Here is a 26,993-nt window from a genome sequence, read left to right on the forward strand (position 1 = left end):
TCCCCACACTGCCAGCCCATGTTCATCTCGGAGTCAATTATGACTCCAAGATCCTTTTCCGCCTCCGTGCTGACAAGACGGGAGTTCCCCAACCGGTAGGTATGGTGTCAGTTGTTCCTCCCCAGGTGCATCACCTTACACTTGTCTGTGTTGAATCCCATCCTATTCACATCAGCCCAGCCTTGTAGCCTGTCTAGGTCTGACTGAAGCCTTATGCTTCCTTCTAGCGTGCCAACATCCCCCCACATCTTAGTGTCATCAGCAAATTTGAACAGGGTGTTTAAGCACTATCAGCCTTATATTATTCAAAGGTCTGAAAAAATAATTCAAGATAAAAACTGAGGCCCGCAAGGAATTCTGCATATGGAAAGGCTTTTGTACCTGAATTCATGAGCCCAAATTTTCTACTGGCATAACTTACCTGAAATAAACAGAGTCATGCTGGTAGGGAAGTTTGGAGCATGAATTATTTTGATGGTGCTCATATACTATTATGACGTAATTTTATAAAAATGTATATAGAGGTATATACTTCTTATAACTGCTAATATTTTGTTGTTGCTATCATAGAACACTGTGAAAAAGTATTGCCTAAATTTCACTCCACCTATTGTGAAATGCATAACAGTATTATTTCCTGTTCTGGCTATTCCAAGATTGGGAACAAGAATTTCAACAAGATTCCACTTGCAGTTTCCTTCAGATTTTCTATCTGCAAGAGTGTGGGAAAGAGAACAATTTATCCGTTCCCCTTACCAAAGTACTGGAAGCATACAGGTCCAGATTATTAAAGGCTGTGTTGCAACACCTGACTTTAGAGCTATGTGGCTTTCAAAGAGACCTGAGGCATGTCTCTACCAGTACAGCTGTGCTGGCATTACTTTGGGTGTTGTTACACGTGACATTGCACATGCTAAAATTATGGAATGTTATGTGCTATTAAAGTTAAAACATGCTCTGAGCAGTTGCACTTAAGGGTTAATACAATCTCTGACCTGCACAGATCTGACTTGCAGCTAGTGGGTGAGTGAAAAGGACCATAGCTAGGAGCTGCTCTGGGAGGAGTGTAGGAGGGTTAGATCACACCATGCCACCACTGGCTTCCTTGGGGCTATTGCCTCGGTTCTGATTGTCATGGCAGGCAGCACATCCAGTAGGAAATCCTGCTGTCCCCAACGCTGTCTGGCTTGTTCACTGGGACGGGGGAGCCCAGGGTCCCATGCAGCCCCCCCTACCAGTATGCGCAGTAGCCCAGGCCCAAAACAGGGCTACGGCTCCCCAGCATTCCACTGCCAAGTCTGCTCTGCCAGGGGAGGACCCAGCCCCAACATCCCAGAGATGGATAGGAGCAAGCCCTTGGGACCAGCCGCACAACACAAGCCACCTGTTGCAGGCATGGGGGCAGTGGAATTCCTCAGCTCTCCCACCATGACAATCTAGCAGCTGCAGCTGCAGGTCTGTGCTAGTAGGGGAAGCCAGAGTGTGGACCACCAGGAAGCAGGTTAGGATGGCAGGAGCACGGAGGTTGCTTTTCCACCTTCTGACAGTTCCATGCTCTGGATTGCCCTAAGAACAGAGACTATAGCCACTGGGTGTGGGTTTACTGCAATAGAAGCATCAATTCACTGGGAATGGGAGAAACATATTCCCTGCTCCAGCCCCCTTCCTGGTGGCTCCATGATTCATATGAGTCCAGGCTCCCCAATGAGCATGATGCTTCAACTGCTGGGATGGGGCTCGGCATGGCAAAAGCACAGAACATGCTTCGCCCCTTCCTGGTGGCTCTATGCTACCAAACTGCACCAACCCCCGTTTTAAAAGCTGCAGCTCCTCACTTAGAGGGGAAGCTATACTCACTTGGAGCCACCAGGAGAGGGAGAAGCATGCTCCAACCCCTCCTGGCAGCTTCACACTCCATGTATGTACAGCTTCTACCACGAGCATGGAGTTGCAGATACTGGTGGAGGGAGGGAGGGAGGTTGGAGAGGGGAGCAAGAGTGGCACAGCAGGAGCATGCAGTGGCCAAGCAACCACATTGCCACTGCCTGCTTATTTGCAGCAGCCTCAGCCTTGGTAAGCCCAGCAACATTTCAATAGCCAACTCCTTGGAAACCACCAGAAGTCCACAACCAATGTCTGATATAATTCCCTTTAGTAATAAAAGTTGAGTCATGCTGTGAGTAAATAGTGAGGTTGAAATACTGACATCATTGAAGTCAATAATAACATTCACATTAGGGCAGGATTTCACCTACAGTCTATTTTGGGAGGTGAGGCAATTGAGGACAGAAGGGAGGAGCTGGAAAGCAACTTTCTACAGGGATCTTGCCTCCTCACTTCAAAGAACAAACCTTGTATCTGTACTCACAGAAAAACTCCCATATTAATGTGCATAATCAACTGGAAGTAAAGAGTAACAAAATTTTTTGCTGTCTCTACACTCATGGAGCATTTATGGTAAGTAACACTTAAGTCTGCAGTACAGAAGGGATCTGTAACAATAATTTTCAGACAGAAAATAGTGTCTGCTCAGAATGATATCCAATATACTGTCACTCCAGCTTCACTTCATTTTCAAGTGAGGATTATGTTAAGCGAGCTGATGCCTCATTTGGTATAATTATATTGTTTTGTGAGACAGACAGATACCTACTGCTACTAATACAACTATGTTAAGAACAAAACGAAAATTAGATTGATTCAAGAAGGATGACTTTGCCTTGTGAGTGCCACTACAAGAACTGCTTTGACGCATACATAGGGACCAACCGAATTCATGGCAGAAGTGAGCTGCGCAGCAGCTCCTTTAATTCTGCAGGTTCCCCTGTGCATCCCTGTCCCTGCTAATTGGTGGACGGGCACCGCTGCTCACTCCTGATCAGCAGGGAGATAAAAACTGCAGTCTTAGATATGGTGCCGTTTTTACCTCCCAGCTGGCCAGCAGCAAGCAGCAGGGCCCTGGGGCCCTTCAACCAATCAGCAGAGGGGGAGGGAGAACGGGGGAACCTGCAAGATTAAAAGAGCTGCCATGCAGCCCACTTTTGCCATGAATTCGGTAGGTCCCTACCCATATCTCTCTTTGCTGGCTGATTTAATTTAAAATTTGTATCAATCACCTAGCAAGAAAAGCAAAATTCAAAATAGAAAAAAAAAAGAAAAAAAAAGAATATGGAATGTGGATTAGGAGCCCATGTATACAAGGGCGAAGGAATTGCTTCCATACCAGGATACCAGGCATTAACCCCCCGCCAAAAACAAAACAACTGAGGAAGAGACAAATGAAAGACTTTAAATAAACTATCCTTCTACTTCATTTCCTGAACATTGTAGTCCTAGAAAAAAAATGCACCTTTTTGTTTTGTAATCGGAATGGCAAACATTGGTGAGAATCTGACAAGCTGCTGTTGACCTGTAGCTTGGAGAGAGTTAAATTGCTATTCAGAATCATCCTGCTAAGACTATGTTAGGTGATTTCTCACTTCACTGTGACATTTTTGGCATGGTTCTCTTTTATCTAATGCCTTACACCTCCTAAAAAATGCACAATGAATTTGAATTTTCTTCTGGATTTTTCTGGGAATATTTGTGGTAACAGCAAGGGGAGTTATGTCCTTCTTGCTTAGTAGCTCTAGCTTTTTATAGAAAAGAACTCAACAAAAATGCAGAAGAGAGCGGGTTTGGAAAGGAAGGGTGCTTTCCACATGATTAACAGACTTTCCGAGGTAAAATGATACTACAGCTAGTCACTAAACCTGTGATCATGCAAGTCCCCCAAAAGGGGAAGTCTCACACGAAATATAATACCCATATACTGGTGAACTGCAAAAGGGTGAAAATTAAAGGGAATAATGCTACACTAACAGCAAGATCTGTTAGTGAGAATTAATACACAAAAGAGAACACCAGCTCTAAAAAAAATTATGCAAGTAACTTTGTACTCTGGACTATTTACCTGAGTAATTCTTCATGTATAAATTGGGAGGGTGGGGTGGTAAATTTTCAGACTTAACTGATTTTTAATGCAAACTTTTCATGGTTTAATCCAATTCAGCTATTTAGACAATTAGTTACACTTGAGGTACGCAATTTCACAATTAGAGCCTCATGTACTCAAATGCACTTGTGAACTTTGGCTGAAATATGCCCTATTTTGCAATGAAGCAATTACCATTTTTATGGCTTACCTGTACAATACAGCCAATTGAGAGTGGTTATAACATCACATCTCCTGAAAAAATCAAATATATATTACATAAACTAATTATTTCTTATATTAGTATTACTGCAATAGTACTGTGTGCACTTATTTCCAAACATTTAAGTCTTGGCAGGCTGAGCAATAACTCAGTCCTACCTTTTTCCTGGGCTAATCACCCATCACCTTAAAATTCTCATAGCAATTAAAATCTAGTAGTTGGGAACAGACCACTTGCCTCATGAAGTCCACTATTCTGCTATCACATTATAAAACCCTTTCACAGTCTTACCCAGATCTTTCTTAAACATCTAGTTATTTGCCCTCCTTACTGCTATTGGGAGGCTGCTTCAGGACCTCACTGATCTGATGGTGAAAAACCTTATTTTAATTCCAACCTACACTTTTTCACAGCTAATTGGTACCCATCTGTTCCTGTGTCAACATTGTCCTTTAGCTTAAATAATTATTTTTCCTCCCTAGCATTTTTAAACTGGAATTCATTCCACTTTGTAAATTACAGTTAAATTACTGGAATGCTTTTATTTGGGTGGAAAGCCAAAAAATTCCACAATTACACAGCATATCTAAAGTCACTAACTTCAGAAAAGGACATTTTAAGTAGAGATTTTCTGTAAAGTAAACTGTAATTTTCACATTATAATTTCAGTGCTACAATCCATAGACATAACCATTATGACATTATTTAAGAAACTTTCCATATGCATATCTATGGGTCTGTGGGTGGGCACACACATGGAAAGCTATTTTAGCAAATAGCTGGCGACTTGTCTATGCTAGGACCGTTTGGACACATAATTCCCAATAGGTACAAGCACCACTTGGTGCAGATGGTACAGCGGGACTGGTAGCAGGGAGGTGTGCAAAGGAATGTTGAAGTGATGCAATGTAGGATGCCTGGATGACCTTCATTTTCCAGGTACACTTTTGAACTGTTTCGAGCAACTTTAAACCAGTTTAACAGGCTTGTCCATCTGTCTGCTTCAGGTTTAAACTGCATTTATACTGGCCTGTTCTGTGTGTCCATACCTGTTATGGATTATGTAATTTAACAATGGCAGCTGAAATTATCCAAATATTTAGTAATAAAAAAAACCCAAAGTGCTTTCCATTTTGCCTGGATTCTGAAACAACTCATAAACAGTCTTACCTCATGCAAGTTGTTCTTTAAACATAAGGTATTGGATTACCTGGACCTGCTGACAGAGGCTGTCAGCAGACAGCAGTCTGTCAGAACATAGGCAGCTCTACAGGCTCCAGGCACCTCCTCCTAGCTCCTCCTGAAAAACAGTACCACCTGAGCATAAAGTGCATCCTGGGAAAGCACCAGCAGCCCACAGAAGCCAATGGAAAGACAGCAGCACCACAGAGTGGTAGAAACCTTACTCCACTCAGTACAATGGTTACACTTTGCTATTACAGAGTCTTACTAGGTTCTAAGTTCACTGGTTAGGTTTATGTTAGATGTATTGTTAAAAGCTAGATTGAACAGATTGCTAATAATATAATTCATTGATGCTTTTTAAGAAGACAACAAAATATACTTCCTCAAACATTTATTCTGGAGTACATAGGCTTCATGCTTTACCCTAAAGAAGAGAATAAACCTCTAGGACTCGTTCACATTACTGTTAACAGTAACTTGAATTACAGTTGCATGCATAGCTCTGGGGTGGCAAAAAAGGCTAACCATTTACACAAAACATGCATTTATTCAAACACAGTGTGAGCATTTCTGAACGTGCTACAAAAACGGGGAGTTAGGTGTGTTAGTCTGCAATCAGGAAGAAGGCAGGGCAAGGCAGCACCTTAGAGACTGACTAACTCATTTGGAAGGCAAGAGCTTTGGGAAGTGACAGCTCGTTGCATCAGACACCATGAAACGAAACAGGCCATTGCCTACAAAAGCTCTGGCCTCTCAGAAACCACTAGTCTCTAATGTGTCTACGTAGGCACTTCAATGTGCATTAGCCCATTTTAATGCTCATTAAAGTATCACTGGAAAACCTACTATTTAGTGAGTGAGCATTAAAATAAGCTAAAAGCAGTCAGGGTGTATGGACAGAGATGATATCTTTTATTACACCACCAAGATTTTTGCAAAAAAAATTTTTAATTGATTCTTTAGTTTCCATAAAATAAGCTAATGCACATTAAGCATCACTTAAAAACCCTTTTTAGTTAATGCACTTAAAGGCAGGCTAATGTACATTTTCCTAGTATTTCACAATGGAGGTACTAGATTCAATTTGCATTAACTAAAAGGGCACTAATGCACTTGTAGACGTGCCTTAAGATGCCATCTGCTGTCTCTTCTGCCTGATTAGCTGTGGCAGGGGTGGCAAATGCACCTGGATCCCGAGGTCTCATCCTGGGCAGGGTCTGCAGGGCCAAGAAGCAGCACAGAGCCTGGATGTGGGGATCCACTAAGGGCCACGTACACTGGAGTCCAAGGGCACCAAATCCTGCGACAGGCCAACGTATGCGCGCGGTGTATCTGTGCCACCACTCCAGGTCAGGCAGAACACAACATCCTAACACCACGCGCGTCACAAGGCAACGCAGCGCGTCACCAGAGACGCACGCTGCGCATGCGCGCCTTGCTCCGCAGCATTCTGGCGCAACTCGCCCCACGCCGCCCTGATTGGTGGATCAGCCCTGAAGGCGGGGCGCACGCGAGGGGCAGGTGCTGAAAAGCGGGTCCCTGACCACGTGACCCGGCCTAGCCGCCGCTCCGCAGCCTCTGGCGCCCCCGCGCGGCCGCCTCCCGCCCGACGACATGGAGCGGAGCCCGGCTGCTGCCCGCGAAGGGTCGGCGGCGGCCCACGAGGCTGCGGAGCGGCCCGCGGCGGAGGGGGAGGAGGAAAGCGATGGCGATGGCTGCGGGGGCCTGTGGGCACTACCCGTAGAGAGCTGCGCCCGAAGGCCTGAGTGCGACCGCTGCAGGTGAGACCGGGGGGCGGGCACTGGTCCCGGCTCGTGTGACGCATGCGCGGGAGGACACTCCTCCCCTGGTCCCGGCTCACCATGGCGCATGTGCAGGAGGACCTTTTCTCACTGGCTCCCGCTCGCCTTGCCGCATGCGCAAAAGCCACCTGCCCCTGCCACTGGGGGCGCTTGCGCGGAGAGGATTCTCTGCTCGCCCTGCCCCTGGTTATTAGCATTGATATGGGCTGGTGTCTCACTGGGTGCAGTTGTCTCCCTGAGAAAGAGACAGACAAATTTTTAAAGGAGACCCAGGCCTGGGGGGGGGTGTAGGGCCACAGGCAACACAGCACCCATTTGTCTCTAGTTCAGAATAATCAGGCAGCTTCACTAGCAGGCTCAGGGCCTCAGGCTGTGCCATGGAATTTAAGATGGGTGCCAAAAGCAGTGCAGCTTCTTTGGAAGGAGTTAAAAGCAGTGGCAGGAGCAGCCCCTGAGAGCGCGGTACAACAAAGTATAGCGTGATGGGTGCGATGTCCAGACCAGAACAACAGAAGGCATGGGCATTAACACCTAATGAAGAGTTTTGAAGGGATAGGGTAGATGATAATAAGGCATGATGTCACATGACTTACTCAGCGCTGCCTGCCTAGAAATACTGTTACCACTGCCAGGCAGTTGGTTTTAAACTGTGGGTGGAGCAGAAATCAGAGGTGCAAGTGCACCAGTGCCCCACCTGGTTCTGCTCAGTGGGCTTTCCCTGAAGGCCTGTGCCACCAGAGCAGCAGTTCTCAATCTTTTTAGACTCAAGGACTCTGTCCCTGGACTCAAGATCCCGTCTGTAGCTTCCGTGAAGCAGGTAGCACCCCATTTCAAAAACGAACTTATTACAATGCTTGCCTCCTTATGCAGGGGAGTAGTAGCTTCCTGGTAGTAGGGGTAGGGGATTATCCAGGCAGGGACAAGCCAGCCTGGCTTTTCTGTTTAGCTTATTTGCTTATCTCCTTGGCACTCTTCAAAGGATCTGGTAGCAGCCCAGGGCACCCTGGTTGGGAATCATTCTATTAGAGTAGTGGTTTTCCAACTGGGTTCTGACTGACTGGCTAAGGAGTAGCTCAGGACTTTGTGGGGGTTATAGCCGACAGTAAGCTGAATATGAGCCAACAGTGTGCGCTTGTGAAGAAGGCTAATAGCATACTGGCTGCATTAATAGGAGTGCTGTTAGCAAATCAAGGGAAGTGATTATTCCCCTCTGTTCAGCACCAGTGAGGCCACATCTGGAGTACTGTCAGATTTTGGGGTCCCCACTACAGAAACAACGTGGACAAATTGGAGGCCAATAAAAATGGTTAGGGGGCTGGGGACCATGGCTCATAAGGAAAGGCTGAGGGAACTGGGCTTAGTTAGTCTGGAGAAGAGAAGGCTGAGGGCAGATTAGATAGCAGTTTTCAGCTGCCTGAAGGGTGGTTCAGAGAATGGAGCCAGACTTTTCTCACTGATGGCAGATGACAGAACCAGGAGCAATAGTCTGAAGTTGCAGCAATGGAAGTTTGGGTTACATATTAGGAAAAAGTTTCTCACGAGGAGGGTAGTAAAGTACTGGAACAGGCTACCCAGAGTGGTTGTGGAGTCTCTATCCTTAGAGATTTTTAATACCTGGGTAGGCAAAACCTTGGCTGGGAAGAGATAGTTGGAGATGGTCTTGATTTGAGCATGGGATTGGATTAGATGACATACTGAGATCCCTTCCAACCCTCATTGTCTGTGATCCTGTGGGGCTCAGGGACTCTGTGCAAAGTCAGCAGGGGTTCTACAAAGAGACTGGAAGTAATGGCATAGTGGGCTGGGAGGTGATGCATTGTCATTGCCAGTTCAAATTGCTTGGCTCCACATCAGACTTTAGCTCAGGGGTGGTGGTTCCATGACAGAAGTGATGGTGAAGTAGTTCTTTCTTATGTCCAGCCTCAACCGGTCACAGTTGAGTTTGTGACTGTTTGATCTTGTCATCCCTTGGGGCGCTCTGGTGAACAGTCGTTCCCCCCAGATCCTGATGAGCACCTCTGATAAGCTTATAGGTGGCCACCAGATCACCCCTGAGCCTGTGCTTTTCCAGGCTGAATAGCCCCATTGCTCTCAGCCTCTCAGAATATGGTCTGTTTTCCTGCCCTCTGATCATGTGCGTGGCTCTCCTCTGGACTCTCTCAAGCTTTTCCACATCCTTTTTGAATTGCAGAGCCCAAAACTGGACACAGTACTCCAGCTGTGGCCTCACCAAGGCCGAGTACAATGGGAGAATGACGTCCCGGGATCTGCTTGAGAAGCATCTGTGGATGCAAGCCAGCGTTTTGCTCTCTTTACTAGCCACAGCATCACACTGAAAGCTTATGTTCATCTTGTGGTCAACCAGGACCCCCAAGTCCCTTTCATCTGTAGAGCTAACCAGTGGAGCACTACCAAGCCTATATGCATGGTGCAGGTTTTTCCTCCCAAGGTGGAGAACCTTGCATTTTTCAGTGTTTAACACCAGCAGGTTCTCATCCACCCATTTCATGAGTCTGTCCAGATCCACCTGGATCACCCTCCTGTCCTCGGGTGTGGATGCTTTACCCCAGAGTTTGGTGTCATCGGTGAACTTGGCCAGTCTACTTCTGACTCCAGTGTCCACATCATTGATGTAGATGTTAAACAGTATAGGCCCTAGGACAGAGCCTTGGGGGACTCCACTGGTCACAGCACACCAAGCCAACTGGCTCCCGTTGACCACCACCCTCTGGGTCCTACCACAGAGCCAGTTCCCCAGCCAGCGGATCATGGTGACATCAAGGCTGCAGTTAGCCAGTTTAGCCAAGAGGTGATTGTGGGATACCAGATCAAAGGCTTTTTTTAAAGTTGAGGTGTACAACATCGATTTCTTCCCCCTTGTCCAGGTGATAGGTCACCTGGTCATAAAAGGAAATGAGATTGGTCAAGCAAGACCTACCTGCAACATACCCATGCTGGGTATCCCTCAGGATATTGCCTTCAGCTAGCCTAAGGATGGCCTCCTTGGTAATCTTTTCCAAGACCTTCCCCAGGATAGAGGTCAGGATGATGGGCCTGTAGTTTACCGGATCTACTGCCCTCCCTTTCTTGAAGATAGGCACGACATTGGCCCTCTTCCAATCATCAGGCACTTCACCAGAGCTCCAAGAACTCTCAAAGATCCGTGCCAGTGGCTGAGCTATGATGCTCGCCAGCTCCCTGAGTACCCTTGAGTGTAACCCATCAGGGCCGGCTGACATGAAGGTATCCAGCCTGTCAAGGTGTTCTTTCATGAGGTCAGCTTCGATGGAGGGCAAGCAGTCTCCCTCACCCAGGCCTCCCTGACCCATAGTGGGCATGGCTGCCCCATGGGGCTGATGGAAAACTGACGCAAAGTACCCATTTAGCAAGTTTGCTTTTTCCTGGGTGTCAGTTGCCGCATCTGGTTTAGCAGGGGTCCAGTGTTGCCCTTGCTTTTCCTCTTGTTCCCCGCAAGGGCATCTCTAAAAAAGGACTTTTTATTGTCCTTGATATTTGTAGCTAGCTGGAGTTCCATTGCAGCCTTGGCTTTCCTGATTTGCTCTCGGACTAAAGCAGAGTAGTCCTCCTTGGTGTCAGTTCAAGTCCTCCATCCTTTGTAGGTCTTCCTTTTAAGATGCAGGATGTCCGCCAGTTCTCTGGAGAGCCAAGGGGGCTGCTGTGCCCTCCTGCTGCCTTTCTTCCAAAACAGGATGGACTTTGCTTGCACATCCAGGATTGCTCACTTGAGGAGCATCCACACATCCTGAACTCCTCTCTCCATTGGGTTGTGGCGTTTTAGGGCCTCTCTGAAAAGTCTCCTTAGCTTGTCAAAGTCAGCTTTCTTGAAGTCAAGGACTTCTGTACAACTGACTGACTTGCCAGCTTTACAGCAGATGATGAAGGTGATCAGTTCATGATCACTGTCACCCAGCTTCCCTTTGATTGCTAGGTTGCCAGTTAGGTCACCCCTGGTTGTCAGTACGAGGTCGAGCAGTGCTTTTCCTCTTGTCGGCCCGTTGACTTCCTGCGTCAGATAGAGGTCGTCCACACGAGAAAGCTTTGCGACTACTCGGATTTGGCTGAGCGCTCCTCCCATGAGATACCTGGGTAGTTAAAGTCTCCCATGACAACAATACTCCTGGTTGAGGTCTTGACTCTGGGTAGGGGGTCTGTAGTAGACCCCCACCATAGTATCCCCTGTGCCATGTTCCCCATGGATTTTAACCCAGAGGGTCTCAAGTTGTCCACCATGGGTGCCAATGTCAGCTTGCAGAGACACGTAGCTTTCCTTGACATGGAGAGCTATGCCCCCGCCCTTTCTGTCCACTCGATCCCTCCTGTACAGGTTTTATCCTTCTATACCCGTGGTCCAGTCATGGGTGGAGTCCCACCAGGTCTCTGTTATCCCAATGACATTGTAGTTATTTGCATTTAGGAGGAGAACAAATTCCTCCTGCTTATTCCTCAGGCTCCTGGCATTTGTGTATAGACATGCAAGTGTCCCCTTAGGGGCTCTTGCCTTGCTTACATTTTGTTCCAGAGCTGGGGTGGGATCCCTTATGTGCCTTGACTTGCTGGCTTTGCAAAGGCCAGCAGCGGCAGTAGTCCCCCGCATCCCCTAGTGGGCTTAGTTTAAAGCCTGGTGGAGCAGGTCAGCCAGTCTAGCTGAGAAGAGCCTCCTCCCCAACAGAGAGAGGTGGAGGCTGTCCCTTCCCAACAGCTTGCTGCCTCTCTCTCCAAAGAGCGGACTGTAGTCATGGAAGCCAAAGCCTTCACAATGGCACCAGCACCACAGTCTTTGGTTGACTATGTGGATCCTCCTCTCCATCGTCAGCCCATAGCCGGAGACTGGGAGGATCAAAGAAAACACCACCTGTGCTCTCAGACCCTTTAGCCCTGCTCCCAAATCCATGAAGCACCTCATGACCCGGCTAGGAGCACTCCAAGCCGTGTCATTGGTGCCCACATTGATGAGAAGCATGGGATAGCATCTGTGGGCTGGAAGAGCTTAGGGATCTTGTCCGCAACGTCACGGAAGTGGGCCCCCGGGAAGCAGCAGACTTCCCGAGCTAAGGGATCGGGTTGGCAGATTGCCCCCTCAGGATAGTCTCTCACCACAAACACTATGTGTTTGATCTTGGAGAGAGTGGGGACGGTAGCTACAGTGTCTTCTGTGTTGCCTGTGGGAGCTGGCAACTCAGCAGGCTCTGCTGGGGCTGCAAGAGGCTCATACTTGTTGCAAAGCTCCAACAGCACAGGGGGCTTGGTGCGGCGGGCCCTGGGGCCCTTGACCACCTTGGTCCATCCCCATGGCTGGACAGAAGGGAAGGTCCCCAAGTCCTCCCTTGTCATGGAGGGAGACCGTGGTCTACCCTCTACCTCCAGGGGGAGAAGGGCCTGGCAGTGGGCGTCTGTCTTCTGCTCACAGTCCCTGTTGGCACGCAGTCTCTGAACTGTGGTCTGGAGCTCCTCCAGCTGGTGCACCAGAGACCCCAGTAGGGAGCAGACCCTACAAGGGGAGATGGCCATGCTCTCAGGCCCCAGAGCCTGAAAAAAGGACAGGCAGCCTCCCCAGCCGAGAGCCAAAGGCTCCGTTTGCGTGGAGCCCGGAACCATGGGCTCCGTCTGGGTGACCGTCTCGGAGGTGCCAGAGTGGGGGGCCGCAGACCATGAGGGAACCCTCAGGGTGCGGTGCATGCCCATGCGTGTCATGCCACTTAATGGTAAGTGTATTCACTTCAGTTTGTTTCTGAAACATGAGGACCTCAGTGGGTCTAATGGGAAATAAAGTTAAAATGAGTTGTATAACTCAAACTGCTACAGCAAACCTTGATTTTTGTGTTCAGAGCTGATATAAATTTATGAAACTTTCAGTCTTGTTATTGCATTACATTTTCTACTTACTTTTGCTTTAAAGGTAAAAAAAAAAAAAAAGTACCTTCAAAGCATTTTCTTTTTTTTCTGCTAAGTATCTTTTATCCAGCCTTTATATAGCTTCCTTAAAAATTAGAAGCTTTTTTTTTTATTATTTCTGCTGTCTGCCTGTATTTAGAAGGGTCTTTTGGATGGATTCAAAAGTTTACATGTATAAGACCCTGTGCCCCTTATGCTTTTCCCCCCTTCCTGGGTTCTTACACCTGATCTTTTGTTTCTTATTCCAGGTTTGTTTCAATTATTACGTGTAGAAATCCTCTTGCAGAGCCAGTGGAGCTATGTTCACGGGCTCATCAAGGGCAGTTTATAAGAATGATGCATCTGACCATTAGTGAAACTTTCCTAAATGATGCAAACAAAATGGGGGAGAAAGGTTTAAACCAAATGAACAAGCAGCTTATTTTATCTTTTATTTATAGTAAATGTGGATGATTATAAATTGTAGTAGACATGCAAATTTAAAATAATTTATTTTTCCTTTTTTCTGGTCAGTGAATCACTTAAAGCTTCATAGACTGCATAAATAATGAGTATAGGATGAGATGTAAGCTCAGTTTAATTGGATTTGAGACTGTTCAGACAGCTTTCCTGTTTTCATGTAGATTAGTTTATCACACTCTTATAATTTTCCTCGAATTGATTTTCATTTGAGGCATCTACTATAAACTATATTCTATCTATTTGCCTATGCTTCCCTCATGGGAGCTCTTCACGTATTTTATTTAGTCATGGAGTAATTATAGGTGACTTAGTGATGATCTGATTGGAAATGTGGAAATGTAAAAACCAGTAATAAGCAAAAGTTTGCTATTATTTATGTCTTCTGGTAATGTATTCTGTAATGTGTTCAAACCTAGGAAAAGTGTTCACATCCTGTTTTAGTAGCTACTTTCAAAGATAGGCTGTAGTTTGTCTTGGTTTATGTTGGAAGATTTGTCTTTCTACTAGAAACTATAAAGCCATTGCATAGATTGGGTCATTTTTAAGTACCAGTCTCAGTTGATGTGTGCTTACTGCATAATAGTGCAGCCTCATTTAAATTGCTCTAGCTCCCCATACTCACAGGTCTGACCTGTGCAGTTTTGAATTATTGAATTAAAGCACTTCAAAATACATTTAACACCTAGTAGTTTTATTATTTTGTAATTTGTTTGTGGTCATTTAGCCAGTGTGGTTAGTACAGAGGTTTGTGAGAATTATTGGTATATAGCAACTGAAAATTACTTTAATGTATGTATTGGTGGGTTTTTGAGAAATTAAAGAGTTATTTGTGACCTTTCATCTTGGATTTGTGTATGAGGTATTAAAAATGATCACCAATAAATTAATTGGAAAGGTGTTATATGTAGGAAGAGAAATATATAAGACATGGAACAGCATCTCCTGTAATTACTGGCAATTAATTTATGTCATACTGCTTACATTATTATAGGTCTTGTATTCTTTGTGGGGCGGGGGTTCTCTTAACTTTATTTCTCCATTTGGGATAGAACCCTCCATTTTAGTACTGTTGGCAAAACAGGGTGGCAAACTGTCTCCAGAAAGGTAGGATTTAGATTTTGGTCTGTGAAATGAATGGCTTTAGTGAGGCAGTTTGGTTCCAGGCTTGAAGAAAGAAAGCTGTTTTAAGTGGAGGTCTAGGTTAATCATGTTATCTCGTTTTAAGTATATTGGCATGGAGATTCTTGTCTTAGGACTCACTAGATGAATATTATTTATGTAGTTTTCCTTCATTCCTTAGTCTCTAAGTAAACTATGGCTTTGGCTTCAGTTTTGTCCTTACCCTTTTTCTTCTTGATTGCCTTGTTTTTCTTTTAAGCTCTTTGGAGCAGAAAGTGTCTTTGAATAAGTTTGTATAGTACTTAGCATTTGGGGCATTACTGTTTATATACATAGCTCTTAGTATTAATGTGCGTAGTTTAGGCCACATGTTAATATTTAGCATCTGTTTTGTCTTTTAGATGTGACTTTAACTCACTTTCAGTAGATGAGCTAATTGCTGAATGCATTGTCTAGCTGAATAAATTATCTCTAAGGATGTTGGTTCTGAGGCAGGCACTGAAACAGGAAAGTAAAAGATGTTTTTGTCTACCTTATGTCTCCCTTCTCTTGAAGCTATCTCTTCTATCAACATGAGTATAGTCTTAAAAGGTAATTGAATTGTTTCCCTTGTATAATCTGATTTTTAGTAAGAAAATTGACGGCAGTATGTTAGACTTTCAGACATAACTATAGAGCTTTCCTTCCTATTGCAGTTCCTAGTTTCAAAAATGGTTTCATTCTGTTCTGCAGGATTTGAGAATTAGGATGTTTTCTTTAGTAATTTTTTTTGTGATATACTTTATAGCATTTGCCTGAACAGTTTTCTTTAAAGAGAAAATGAACAGTGGCATCCAAAAGGCAGTGTTTGCTAAAATTTGTTGAAATAATGTCCTGGGAGACTGGAAATTAATTTTATTCTCAGTTTAGTTATTGTGTATGAAGAAAAGTCTATCACTTCTGTGACTCATGTTCCTCATCTGTGAACTGAGCTTAATAAAACTTCCCAGTGTCTTGAAGCTTAACTTTGAGTTATAAGCACTCTTCCTCAAAATAATAGCATAGCTTTGTTATAAGAATGATTCCACAGCATAGAAGAATTGCAATCATTCTGATTTATTGTGGACTCTTCAAAGTAATTTCTAATGTCACTCTAAATTAGTAGAACATTTCTGATGTCTCTTTATTTGATTATTTGAAAATGTCATGATCCACAGAGGTCTTCTGGATAGTGGAATATGATCATCTAATTCCAATTTCAATGCCCCTGCACCCCCCCAACACACCCTACGTGTGCCCACATACCCACCTACACAATATACACAAGTAGGACTTTATTTTGAGCTATAATACAATTGCCTCTATATTTACTACTCAAAAAAACACAAATGAAAACAAAAATATTTTTTGAAGTAAAATTAAAATATGGTATAGTAGATGTTTCATTTTTATTATATGATTTGTTTTTTTATCTGTAACTTGTTAAATGATATCTTCTGAAAGATTTTATGTATGTGGCCCTTGACAGCTTGCCAAAACTCATTAGGTGGCCTGTTAGCCTAAATAATTGCCCACCCTTGGCAGGGTGGATTTGAGATTTAAATCAAATCAATTTCAATCATGATTTAAATCACGATTTAAATCACTGGTCAAGAAGCCTTGATTTTTAAGTACTGTTTTCTACAAAAAGCGCATTCTTGTTGCTTGATATTTTTTGTTCATTTAACTTTTTGTTCATTTTAACTTCTTTGTTCTTTAACTTCTTGAAACTTTGCCCTTTTAGAGAAAAGTAAGGGCTTGACTGTGTGCACACAGAATTGCAGAGAGACAAGTGGGTCGGTAATCAGGTCTGATATCTTTCATTTCCGTATACTGCTGTTAACAAGGATGTTATCTCTGACGACAACAGACTTTCCCTATTCCTGAAGAGGGGTGTTTGTGCCCGGAAGCCTGCAAAGAACAATTTTTCCCACTATTTAGTTGGCCTAGTAAAAGATATCATGGGGAACTGTGGAGTGGTTGTAGCCCCCAGCGCTTTCGCCTGCCCTGCCCACCCCAAGGGCAGCCCCAACCTAGCCCCTCCTTTCAGGAAGAAGTAGGTGCAGCCCCTGGTCCTGAGCTCACAATAGGCAGCCCACCCTTGCCCCATGCACAGAACCGGAGGGCACGTGCCCCCATGCCTCCCTTGGGGGTGCACTCGGCAGCAGAGAGCCACTCCCCCTGCGCCCCTTGGACAAGCTGCTCGCAACTCCGTCCCGCACCCCGCACTGCCCCAGCTGGGCAGTGCCTGCCTCTGCCCCACTCCCTCCCTCACTGTGGGGGCTTTGATCTGCCTTGCCCCCCAACACCCCATCCTTCCTCCACGCCTCTTTCAGCCACAGACTTATTGGCCAGACGCTGCTCTCCAAGCTGCTCAGCCGCATTCCTGGTTGTGTGCATGCTGCAGGTGTGCTAATGCACGCAAAATTTATTGATGACATTATCGTCTACACTGACCAAAAAAACCTCAATTGCGAATAATGTCAATTTTCCTTTCATTAGTGCCAATCCAGTATGGACTGATGTATTGATACACCCTATAATTAGAAGTGCTTTAAAAATGAGAATATTTAGACATCATAGTATAACACTTTGAGCAAAGTGGTCTTATGTGGAGGTTACTGCATTGCTGTTTCTTACATATATTGTGTGTTGTTAAATAGTTGAAATGCTCTGAATGCACTGAGTTGTACAAAAGCACTGTGTAGCAACTTGAGGACACAGATCTTGATTAAGGGCTTATCAAATTCTGTGCTACAGAAATCCCTTGGAAATCAGTGAGAGTCACATCTGAGGGACTTTACAGGATCAGACCCCTATTTTTTACTGTAAAGAACGCTCCTTAAATTGTGTATAAGATTGTCTGCAGTCTGGCTGTGTTCACGCCTAAGTTTCGTGCCTAAACAAAGGTGTAGCAATCCTTTTTGTCCTTGCAGGACTAGAAGTAACTCCTTTTGAAGGTAGCTCTGACTGCTGCTTCAAGTCTATTACACTGGATGTTTGGATAAAATATAAATATTTTTAGTTATGGATAAGGTAAGAAAATACAAAGCTGAAATGATCTAATCTGTAGTTTGGTCACTTACATGATACCGAGAAAACTGATGCATAGTTAACTTGATCCACTTGCTTGATTTGAAGGACCTTTAGGTAGACGGTTTGTCTGTTAAAGAAAGAATAGCACTGAATAGTAGGGCTGTGTGAAGCTTTGTTAACCGATTTCAGTTTGAAGGAGATTTGGCCTGATTGGGGACCAAATCTCCAAATCGAATCGGGAGACCAAGTAAAAGCTCCGAACCAATTCAAGCTGCCCAGCCAAGGCGGGGGGCATGGGGCTAGGGGAGGGGGTGGATGCTCAGACTGGGGGTTATGCCCTGCTGCTGCATGCCCCACCACAGTGGGATGCGGGCAAGGTTCTCTCCAGGTGGAAGGGGGCAAGTGACAGCAGGGCATAGCCCCCATTCCCACTGCTGCCGCACACACATCAGCGTTGGGAGTGGAGGCTCTGGCCTGCTGCTGCTTGGCAGCCAGTGTGGGGGAACATAGGAAGTGGATGTGGCAGCGCTAGGAATGGAGGCTATGCCATGCTGCTGCTTGCCGCCTTCTGCTCAGAGTGAACTGCGTCCACATCCTGCACCCCTCACTCCCACCCTGTCTTGGCAAGTGGCACCAGGGCTGGGCATCTTGCCCCTTCCCTCCCTCAATCCCAACCGACTTACCAGCTGGAGGAAGCTGTGCCAGTTGCCTGTTTAGTCTTTGGCCAAGTCACCGAAGCAGCACTACTAAATCCTTCAGATCTGATTCCACTGAATTGGATTGGGACAGTGATATGAATCTCCAAACTGAATCACTGTCCTCCAAATCGGCTGAATCCAAAGCGAATACTTGCCACTTCGCACAGGCCTCCTGAATAGCTTATACTATCACACAACATTACACATTTTTCATGTGATACACTTCTCTACATTTGGAAAATTTAAGTTGGGAGCAATTTTTGTAAGCACAAGGGGAAGGTATGTAGTTTCCTGATGGGATATTACTGGGCTATTTTAACTTGTTTTTAAAACAGATTCAGTGTAAACATGAATATTAATTTGTTTACTTGAAAATATCAGAGAAAAAAAATAAGCTTGATTAATTATTCAGGAATATCTTATGCATCCAAATTGCTTCAAAGCCTTTGATTTCTTAGGCTGTTAAAGTAGGCTGCAGGCACTTTCTCTAGATGCTTTAAATAAGTAGTGTGTTGTGAGGGGGTTGTTGTGCATCTAATGCCATAGAGCTTGTAGGGTTTACAATGAAAACAAATTACTTGCATATTTTAGGAAAGGAGATTGCTGCAGGGTTTTTTTGTATACAGGTTTCTCTCACTTTATGCGGGTTCTCTGTGTGAAAATGTGCTCTTATCTGATGACCCTTTTTAAACCAAAATTTCGTTATATACAAGGTAAATGCGCTCTTATGCAATCAGTGGTGTGGAAGCCCACAGTCAGCTGCTTTGTGTGGTGTGTTGTGAGAGTGACATGCACCAAAATATAGTCTCCTGTCTGGATCTGTGTTCCTTGTTCATTGTCTGCGATGTGGTTCTGTAGTTGCCATCCCCATTATGATAGTGTCCTGTGCTTGTGTATACTGTCTGCTGTTGGTGAGTACCAAAATTTGTCTTGTAAAAGTGGTAGAAGTGTGTGTGGGGGGGGGTCAGTGCAATCGAGGTTTTGGAATATATCCCTATTTGTTACATTGTGAAGTGGGTTCCCTTTATGCAAATGTGAGTTATGTGCCATTTTCCAAGAATGCATGTACAGCATAAAGTGAGGGAAACCTGTATGTACATTTGGCCAGAGAGAAGGCTAAACTGGAGGCATATAAAGGAGGATAGGTTGGTTATAGGGGAAGGTCTAAGACTGGCTGCATTTCTACAAAGGTAGGAAGTGGTCCAGGGAGTTGTGCGTTTCATAGTTTTATAGATGCTAGGGGCTGGAAAGGACCTTATAGATCACCGAGTCCAGTCCCCCTGCACATGGATAGGAAAGACCTCTGGGATCAGATGAACCCAGCAGGGTGGGCGTCAAGACACTTTTTGAAGATCTCCAGGGTGGGTGACTATACCGCCTCTGGAGGGAACCTGTTCCAAACCCTTGGCACTTGACTTGTAAAGAAGTTTTTCCTTATGTCGTCTGAAGTGATCTTCAATCAGTTTGTGCCTCTTGTTTCTTATCCTCCCCTGGGGGGTCTTGCTGAACAGATGCTTCCTCAGGCCCTGATGTACATCACTGATATAGGCTGCCCCCAAGTCCCCTCTGAGTCTTTTCTTTTCCAGGCTGAACAGTTCCAAGTCTTTCAGCCTCTCTTCATATGACTTGCTCTGTAAGCCTCTAATCATGCACATGGCCCTCTTCTGGATTCTTTCAAGCTCCTCAACATGCTTGCTGAAGTGCAGCGCCCAGAACTGGACAGAGTACTCCAGCTGTGATCTCACCAAGGCCAAGTAGAGCAGGAGGATGAAATCGTTAGCCTTGCTCAGAATGCCTCAGTAGATGCATGCCAGTGTTTGATTAGCTCTGCCAGCTATGGCATTACATTGGTGGCTCATGTTCATTTTGTGGTCTATCACGATACCCAGGTCTTGTCCAGTTATGGTGCTGGCAAGCATAGCACTGCTGAGTCTGTAAGTGTGTTGTAGGTTTATTTCTCCCTAGATGGAGCACTTTATATTTCTCTGTATTTAATGTCATCAGGTTGAGATCCGCCTACCTCACAAGCCTGTCCAGGTTGGCCTTTATTGCCAGCCTGTCTTCAGGCATGACCACGCTTCCCCATAGTTTGGTGTTGTCAGTGAATTGTGCCAGTTCACTTTTAATATCCATTGATGAACATGTTGAAGTATTCATTCAGGAGTTTTGTTGTGTCCTGAGTGTTGGTTATCAGCCATCCCATTTTGTTCATCAGGGGCCCTATGCTTCCCTTATTCCCCCCCCCCCCCCCCCCGGCTTCCTACACATCTAAAGAAGGACTTTTTGTTATCCTTGATTCCAGTTGCCAATTTGTATTCAGTTTGTGCCGTTGCTGTCCTAATCGACTCCCTACAGGTACTGGCTATTGCTGAGTATTCCTCTTTGGTGGTTATTTCTGACTGCCATCCCTTGTAGACTTCTCTCTTTAATTTCAGGAGGTCCATGACTTCCTTATTGAGCCAACGGGGTGTCTCAGCCCTTTTGCTGCCTTTCTTACAAAAGGGAATGGACTTCCTTTGTGCTCTTAGGATTGCTTAAAGAATGACTACTCTTTTTGTACTCCCTTCCTCATCAGACCATGGTCCCACAGGACCTTGCCAACTAATCTTCTAAACTTGTGGAAGTCAACTTTTCTAAAATCAAGGATTTCTATTCCACTGTCTGATTTTTCTGACTTACAGTGGATGGAGAAAGTGATCATCTCATGGTCACTGTTGCCCAGTTTCCCTTTGATCCTCAGGTTGCTCACTAGATTGTCTCATTTGGTGAGTACTAAGATTTTTTTTAAAAATCTAGTCAGCAAACATATATTTCTTGAATGGTTCATCCTTAGTCCTGAAATGTAGTTGGTATTATGGAGGGATGATTGCTGAATGCCCATGTTTTAACCAGCTCGTCTTGAGCATTTAAGGATTGACCCTGGTACAGAATACTGAGAATATTGGCAAGAAAGTGAGCCGGAGATAGTGCTTGAGCCATTCTTTTTTAATGCCTGTAATTTAACTGTCATCAAATATTTCTCTTTTCAAGGTCTTGCTCAGTTTCTTCCAAATTTCAACAGCATCAGCAATAAAATAGCGATTTCCCTGCACTTTGTTCATGGCTACAGAAATGAACTGCAGGATAGTCAGCGTATGTTCTACATTTCTCTTTAGCCCAATGCTGTGAACCTTGGCTATGACAGTTCCATTTCGTTTGTCACAATTGTGTTCACAAATTGTCATCAGATTAGGCCAGTTCTCAATATATATCACTTAAAACAGTCCACTACTGTGTTCCCTCGCACGTTCTGTGGGAGAGTTAGTTTGGTTTCTCTTGCTTTTTTCAGAGCAGCTGATGCAAAGTGGTTGTTACAGAAATATTTTGCAATATCAACAACAGTAGCCTTCATTTCTGGAGCACTGAAATCTTTGGCTAAGAGGTGCATCAAATGTTATTAGCTTGGGGCTTTCTTCACTTTCTTCTAGATTTGTTGTCACCTTTGATATGTTTGCAGCATTGTCTGTAACAAAGCTGTGTACTAGACATTTGGGGTTTTTTTTCAGTTTGTTACAGCTTTTACTGCAAGTATTCTGCTGTGTGTGCATTTCCTGATGTATCGATTGTTTCTGTAAGGTAGACAGTCTCTTCTGAGGTCACACAAGCCCATATAAATGGATCATTGTGGATGTTGCCCCACCCATGGAGACTCAGGTTAACAATTTTCCCCTCTAGACTTTTTGCTCACTGTTTAGTTTCTCTGTCATACACTTTATCCAGCGATTTGCCTGCTTTTATCTGTTCTGTTCAGTGGACTGTATCCTGGTCATAATGACTGAACCATGTCAATGAAGTGTGTGTTCTTAACCATACAGAAAGGAGAGTTTGTTGCATAAACAAACCAAGAATTTTTTCCATCAGTTGCCTCTTGGCTGTAATCTGCTGGTTCTTATTACAAACATATCTGTGGTTGCTTGTGGATGATGGAGATTTTTTCTTTTTTTCCTACAGGTGAGATACTATGTGACATACATTTAACTGGAACACTGGTATCATTAGCAGATAACTCAGAAAATGTAGACAGTGATGATTTTGAAGATGGACTGATATAAAGAGAATTGATTGTATCAGAAATCAGCCTGTTGTGGACCATAATTTGGCTGATAAATGCCCGTGAATGCATGCAGCCTCAGCGCAGCATGCAGGCATCAATGAGAACAGCCTGGCAGTTTGGAAAGCTGTATGCAGCTGGTAAATCTGTTGTGGTGGAAGGGGAGGGGGGAAGGAAGGGACATGGAGGGGAGGGGGGTAGATCAAGGCATCGCACGCGGAGGGAGGGAGTGGGGCAGGGGCTGGGGCTGCTGCTACCCAGCTGGAGTGGGACAGGGCGCAGGACAGAGCTGTGGCTTGTCGAGGCTGCTGCATGCACCCTGGGAGGGCAGTGTGTGCCCCCTGGATCTGTATGGGGCGGGAGTGGAAGTGCAGTGGGATGCTGCTATGGGCTGGAGCTGTACTGGGCTCTTCCTGGTAGATGGGAGCTGTACTTGGGGCTGTGGGGCCGCACTCAGGGCTGCATTTCCGGGACGTGGGGGCTGTGCTGGAGTCTGCTCGGGGTAGGTGGCAGCGGCACTGGGAAGGGGCTGTGGCAAAATTTGGGGTGGCTGCAGGCCCCATGTGTTGGGAAGAGCCTGGCCTGCAGCGGCATCCTTCCCTACCCTGTGCAGATCTGGGGGGCACGCTCCCCCCACCCTGTCCTCCTAGGGTGCAGGCGGCAGCAGGAGCCACCTCCCTGCATCCCCATACAAGCCACAGCTCTGTCCTGTGCCCCGCCCCACCCCAGCTGGGCAGTGCTGGTCCGAGCCCCGGCCCCACTTCCTCCCTCCCCACAGGGGACCTTGATTTACCCCCCCCATGCCCCTTCCTTCCCCCTTCCACCACAACAGACTTACCAGCTGCATGCAGCTATATCGGAAATCAGATGGGTATCCTCCTTAAAACGCAGCTATTGGCATTGGCTGCCAAAATCTCTACTGGTGCACCCCTAATAGTCAGAATCCTGTATATTGAAGATGGATCCTCCTAAACAAAAGTAGTCAGTACAGTCATTAGAGTAGTTCTCATTTAGTATTACACGCTGCGCTCAGTACTCCTTTAGAAGTGAAACTGTAAAAGCAAGATCTGACTGTATTTCAGCCATTATTTTATATCGCAACTGCATTAAAAATATGATAGTTCCATAAAATAACTATATTTTTGCTCAAACATTTTTATGAGAATTCAGGCAGTCCAGAAGTCCAACCCAAAAGATACAGACAAGGAAGACAGTCCTTAAGAAAGAAGCATGAAATAATAAACTTGAAGATCCTGCATGTTCAGACATGTTCCATTCATCAACTTCAGTACAGCTTCCTCCTGAGGAGCACTTCTCATGATGTTGTTTCATTTGGGCAACCAGGCCTTGCATTTCTTTGTGCACTGTTTGTATTTTGAATGCATGCCTGCTTTACCCACAGGTAGAAGAACTTCATTAAAACATTCTCAAGCAGGGTCTCTCTCTTAGGGCCTGACAAGCCTGCTGATAAGATAGGTTTTCCCTTCTACCATACCATGCCATGCCCTCACTGGACATCAAACCAGTGGAGAGGCTGTACATATCCCTTTAGATGTCTGTATTCTTCTACTTAAAATGTTTCTCTTTTGTTTCTACTGCCCCTCCCTCCTTGCATTTATCTCCAGACTCCTCCTTGCCTGGATCTGCTGCACCCCCAGCAACAATCCTCTATTCATTTAACTTCTTGAAACTTTGGACTTTGAGGTAAAGGCTTGACTGTGTACCCAAACTTCCAGGGAGAGGAGAGGACTGATGAGTAGGTAATCAGGTGTGTTGTCTTTCATCTCCATATACTGCTGTTAACAAGGATGTTATCTCTGGAGACACAAAGCAACAGTTCGTGAACTGAAACTAAGCATCACAGAGATGCTTAATGGGATCTTGTAGACCGAGTCCCACTGGGTAGAGTGGTTTTCTTTAATCTTTGCTAATCTGTAGAGGAGACTCTGGGAACCCCATAAGATTGGGCCCCTAATATAGTCCATGGCCTGTTGTGACCTATTTATAAACGTTTTCTGAAATGTTATATGCATGTATTGTCTCAAACAGTATATAATTAGAAATTATAATCCCTATTCCATGATGAGATCTTTGAGCTTCAACATATTTTAAAATTTAAAACTCTCTTTGTATAGGTTTTTTAAAAATCTTTGTTTTTATTTAATTGTATTTTATCTTTTAATCTGGCTTTTTATTTAAAAATTGTTGATTTTTATCTGCTCTGCCATTGTATGGATGGTAGAGTGTCTACCTACACACACAGGCATGTAGCCTTGGCAGGGGAGGGGGCTGCCCCTGCTAGTGCAACCACTAGCAGCCCCCATTTACTTAGAAGTCAGACAGCCTTGACCTAGGCTAGAAACAGAGGTCCCAGGAGAAAGCCTTTTGTCCTGGAATCCTAAAGGCGTGCAAACCCATAGTCCAACTTTAAATACTACAATATAATGTCAAATATCATTCAGTCCCCCATGGCTGTTTCTGATAATCCACAGTCATTTCAGGTAGACTACTCATTTCCCTGTCTGAGCTCCTGCAACTGCAGTTGGAGGAGGGGTAAAGTGGTTGTCCTTTCCTGGAAGGCTTTCAGTTGGCAAAGAGGATGAATATTAGGAGGTGATTACTTGAATTGCAAAATAAGTTAATATCCGGCCAGTGTTTTTCAGTTCTCACGGCTATCCGTCTCTCAGCAGGGGATGGGTTTCCTGCATATACTTCAAGCGGGGGAGGGGAGAGCAACTGTCAGAATCTACCTGGAGACACCAAAAAAAGGTCTTTCTGGAACTAAAAAATGTAGGAACTGCAATCGTATCTGGGCAGGAGGGATGGGAGGGAAGGGGAGAGCAACTTAAAATCTGCCTAGAGAAACAAGAAAAATGATCTTTCCGGTGCCAAAAAATGTGGGAACTGTGGGTTTCAGGGGGAGGGGAAATCAGTTGTTACACTAAGACTTTGATTACTAATTAAGAAAATTTTACAGTTGAAAGGATGGGTGCAAATGCATCCCTCAGAGCATTCACTGATCTAATTCACAGTGCCACTCTGGGCTGATTGGGGAGGATTTACATAAATTAAGAGCTGAGACTGGTTTATAGCTGGAATGAATCTATTGGTTTATTGATAGCAACTACACAACCACTATAACAAACTAAATATATATATCTCCTAACAAACTACTGACAACTGAGGTACTATATACAATATATATACAAATATACAACTGGAGGGTTCAGATTACACACAGTGGTTAATGCTACCATGACTCGAGGATTTAAGGATGACAATAATGACCGATAAAATAAACAGGAACACGAGGACACGTACGACAGACATAAAAAGGCAAGATGCACAGAAATGCACGGGTACACTCACAATTTCCACACCCTGCAATTAGATATACATACGCTAAGGTCTGGCAGCTGCTCAGATTTGGCAGACAAATGCCTAAGAGCCAACTGGCTTTGGTGCCTTATCGGGCCAATAGAGAAGATCTTCAGGTGGTCACTTTGCTGGCGGCCTCCTAGCACACCTTCACAGCTATAGCCGCGCTGACTGGCCAGATCCGATGTGGCTCTTCACAGCTCTGATTCTCTCTCTCTCTCTCAAGCTTACAAACTCATGCACAAGCCATGATCCACAAGCCACCAAACCAAACCCGCCACACAGAACCTGCAGTCAGGACCCACACACAATCCCTTGCACACTTGCTGTTTATAGCTTCCTCTTGGAAGTTTGCAGAATATGACCTCGTGTGTATGTATGCATGCAGTCTTGTTCTTGCACTTTCCAACCTGTTGCATAAGTGAGCTCACACCACAGGTAAACAGTTCAGTGGCTCCAGCACCACCTGGGTTCACTGGGCCTGTTAGTGACCTACACACAACAAGGGGATCATGCAGGGGTCATCATACAGGCAATCCCTGCTTGAACTCTTAATTGGTTCCTGAAAAAACGAGTGTTAAGTGAAACAAGTATTAAGCAAAACCAAAAGTATTTGACAACCTAAGATGGTGACTGCAGTTGTTTTTAATGACCCAAGATGGTGACTGCGAGCGTTATAATAAAACTTGCTGAGCGCTAAGTGAAACCGGGTATCAATTTAAAATGAGCGTTATCATGAAATAACACTAAGTGAAGCAGCGTTAAATGAGGGTTGCCTGTATTATCACATAACATCACAGTCATTCTCAAACATATAGATATGTTAGTGTGAGGGAGCGCGCGCTAGGGGCGGCCGTGAAACTCTCTAGCGCCACTCACCGTCACGTTAGGGTGAACGTAGCACCCTCCGAATCTCGCCCGCCACGACTTTGACTAATATATAGTATGGAGGCTGCCTGTTTCCCTTCTGGACGGTACCGATGTTCCTGTCCCTGCTCCACAATGGGGTGTCTATCTGCGCCCCGCCTTAAGGGCTACACGTGCCTCCAAACCTCCCCTTCAGCACGCCCCAAGCCTCGCAGCTGTTCCGGGGGAC

The 26,993-nt window shown here is 45.1% G+C and overlaps 1 protein-coding gene across 1 annotated transcript in view; it reads left to right on the plus strand.

Moving 5' to 3' along the window:
• The first annotated feature begins 6,919 nt into the window (after positions 1-6,919).
• The window catches only part of DTWD2 (DTW domain containing 2), a 178,916-nt gene continuing 158,842 nt past the window's right edge, over positions 6,920-26,993 (plus strand). The window contains exon 1 of the mRNA XM_019555202.1: positions 6,920-7,162. Coding sequence (XP_019410747.1) covers positions 6,996-7,162 — 167 coding nt within the window. The 5' untranslated portion in view covers positions 6,920-6,995. The remainder of the gene's footprint in view (positions 7,163-26,993) is intronic.

This window comes from Crocodylus porosus, unplaced genomic scaffold, assembly GCF_001723895.1.
Source record: "Crocodylus porosus isolate Cpor-Errol unplaced genomic scaffold, CroPor_comp1, whole genome shotgun sequence".
NCBI lineage: Eukaryota > Metazoa > Chordata > Crocodylia > Crocodylidae > Crocodylus > Crocodylus porosus.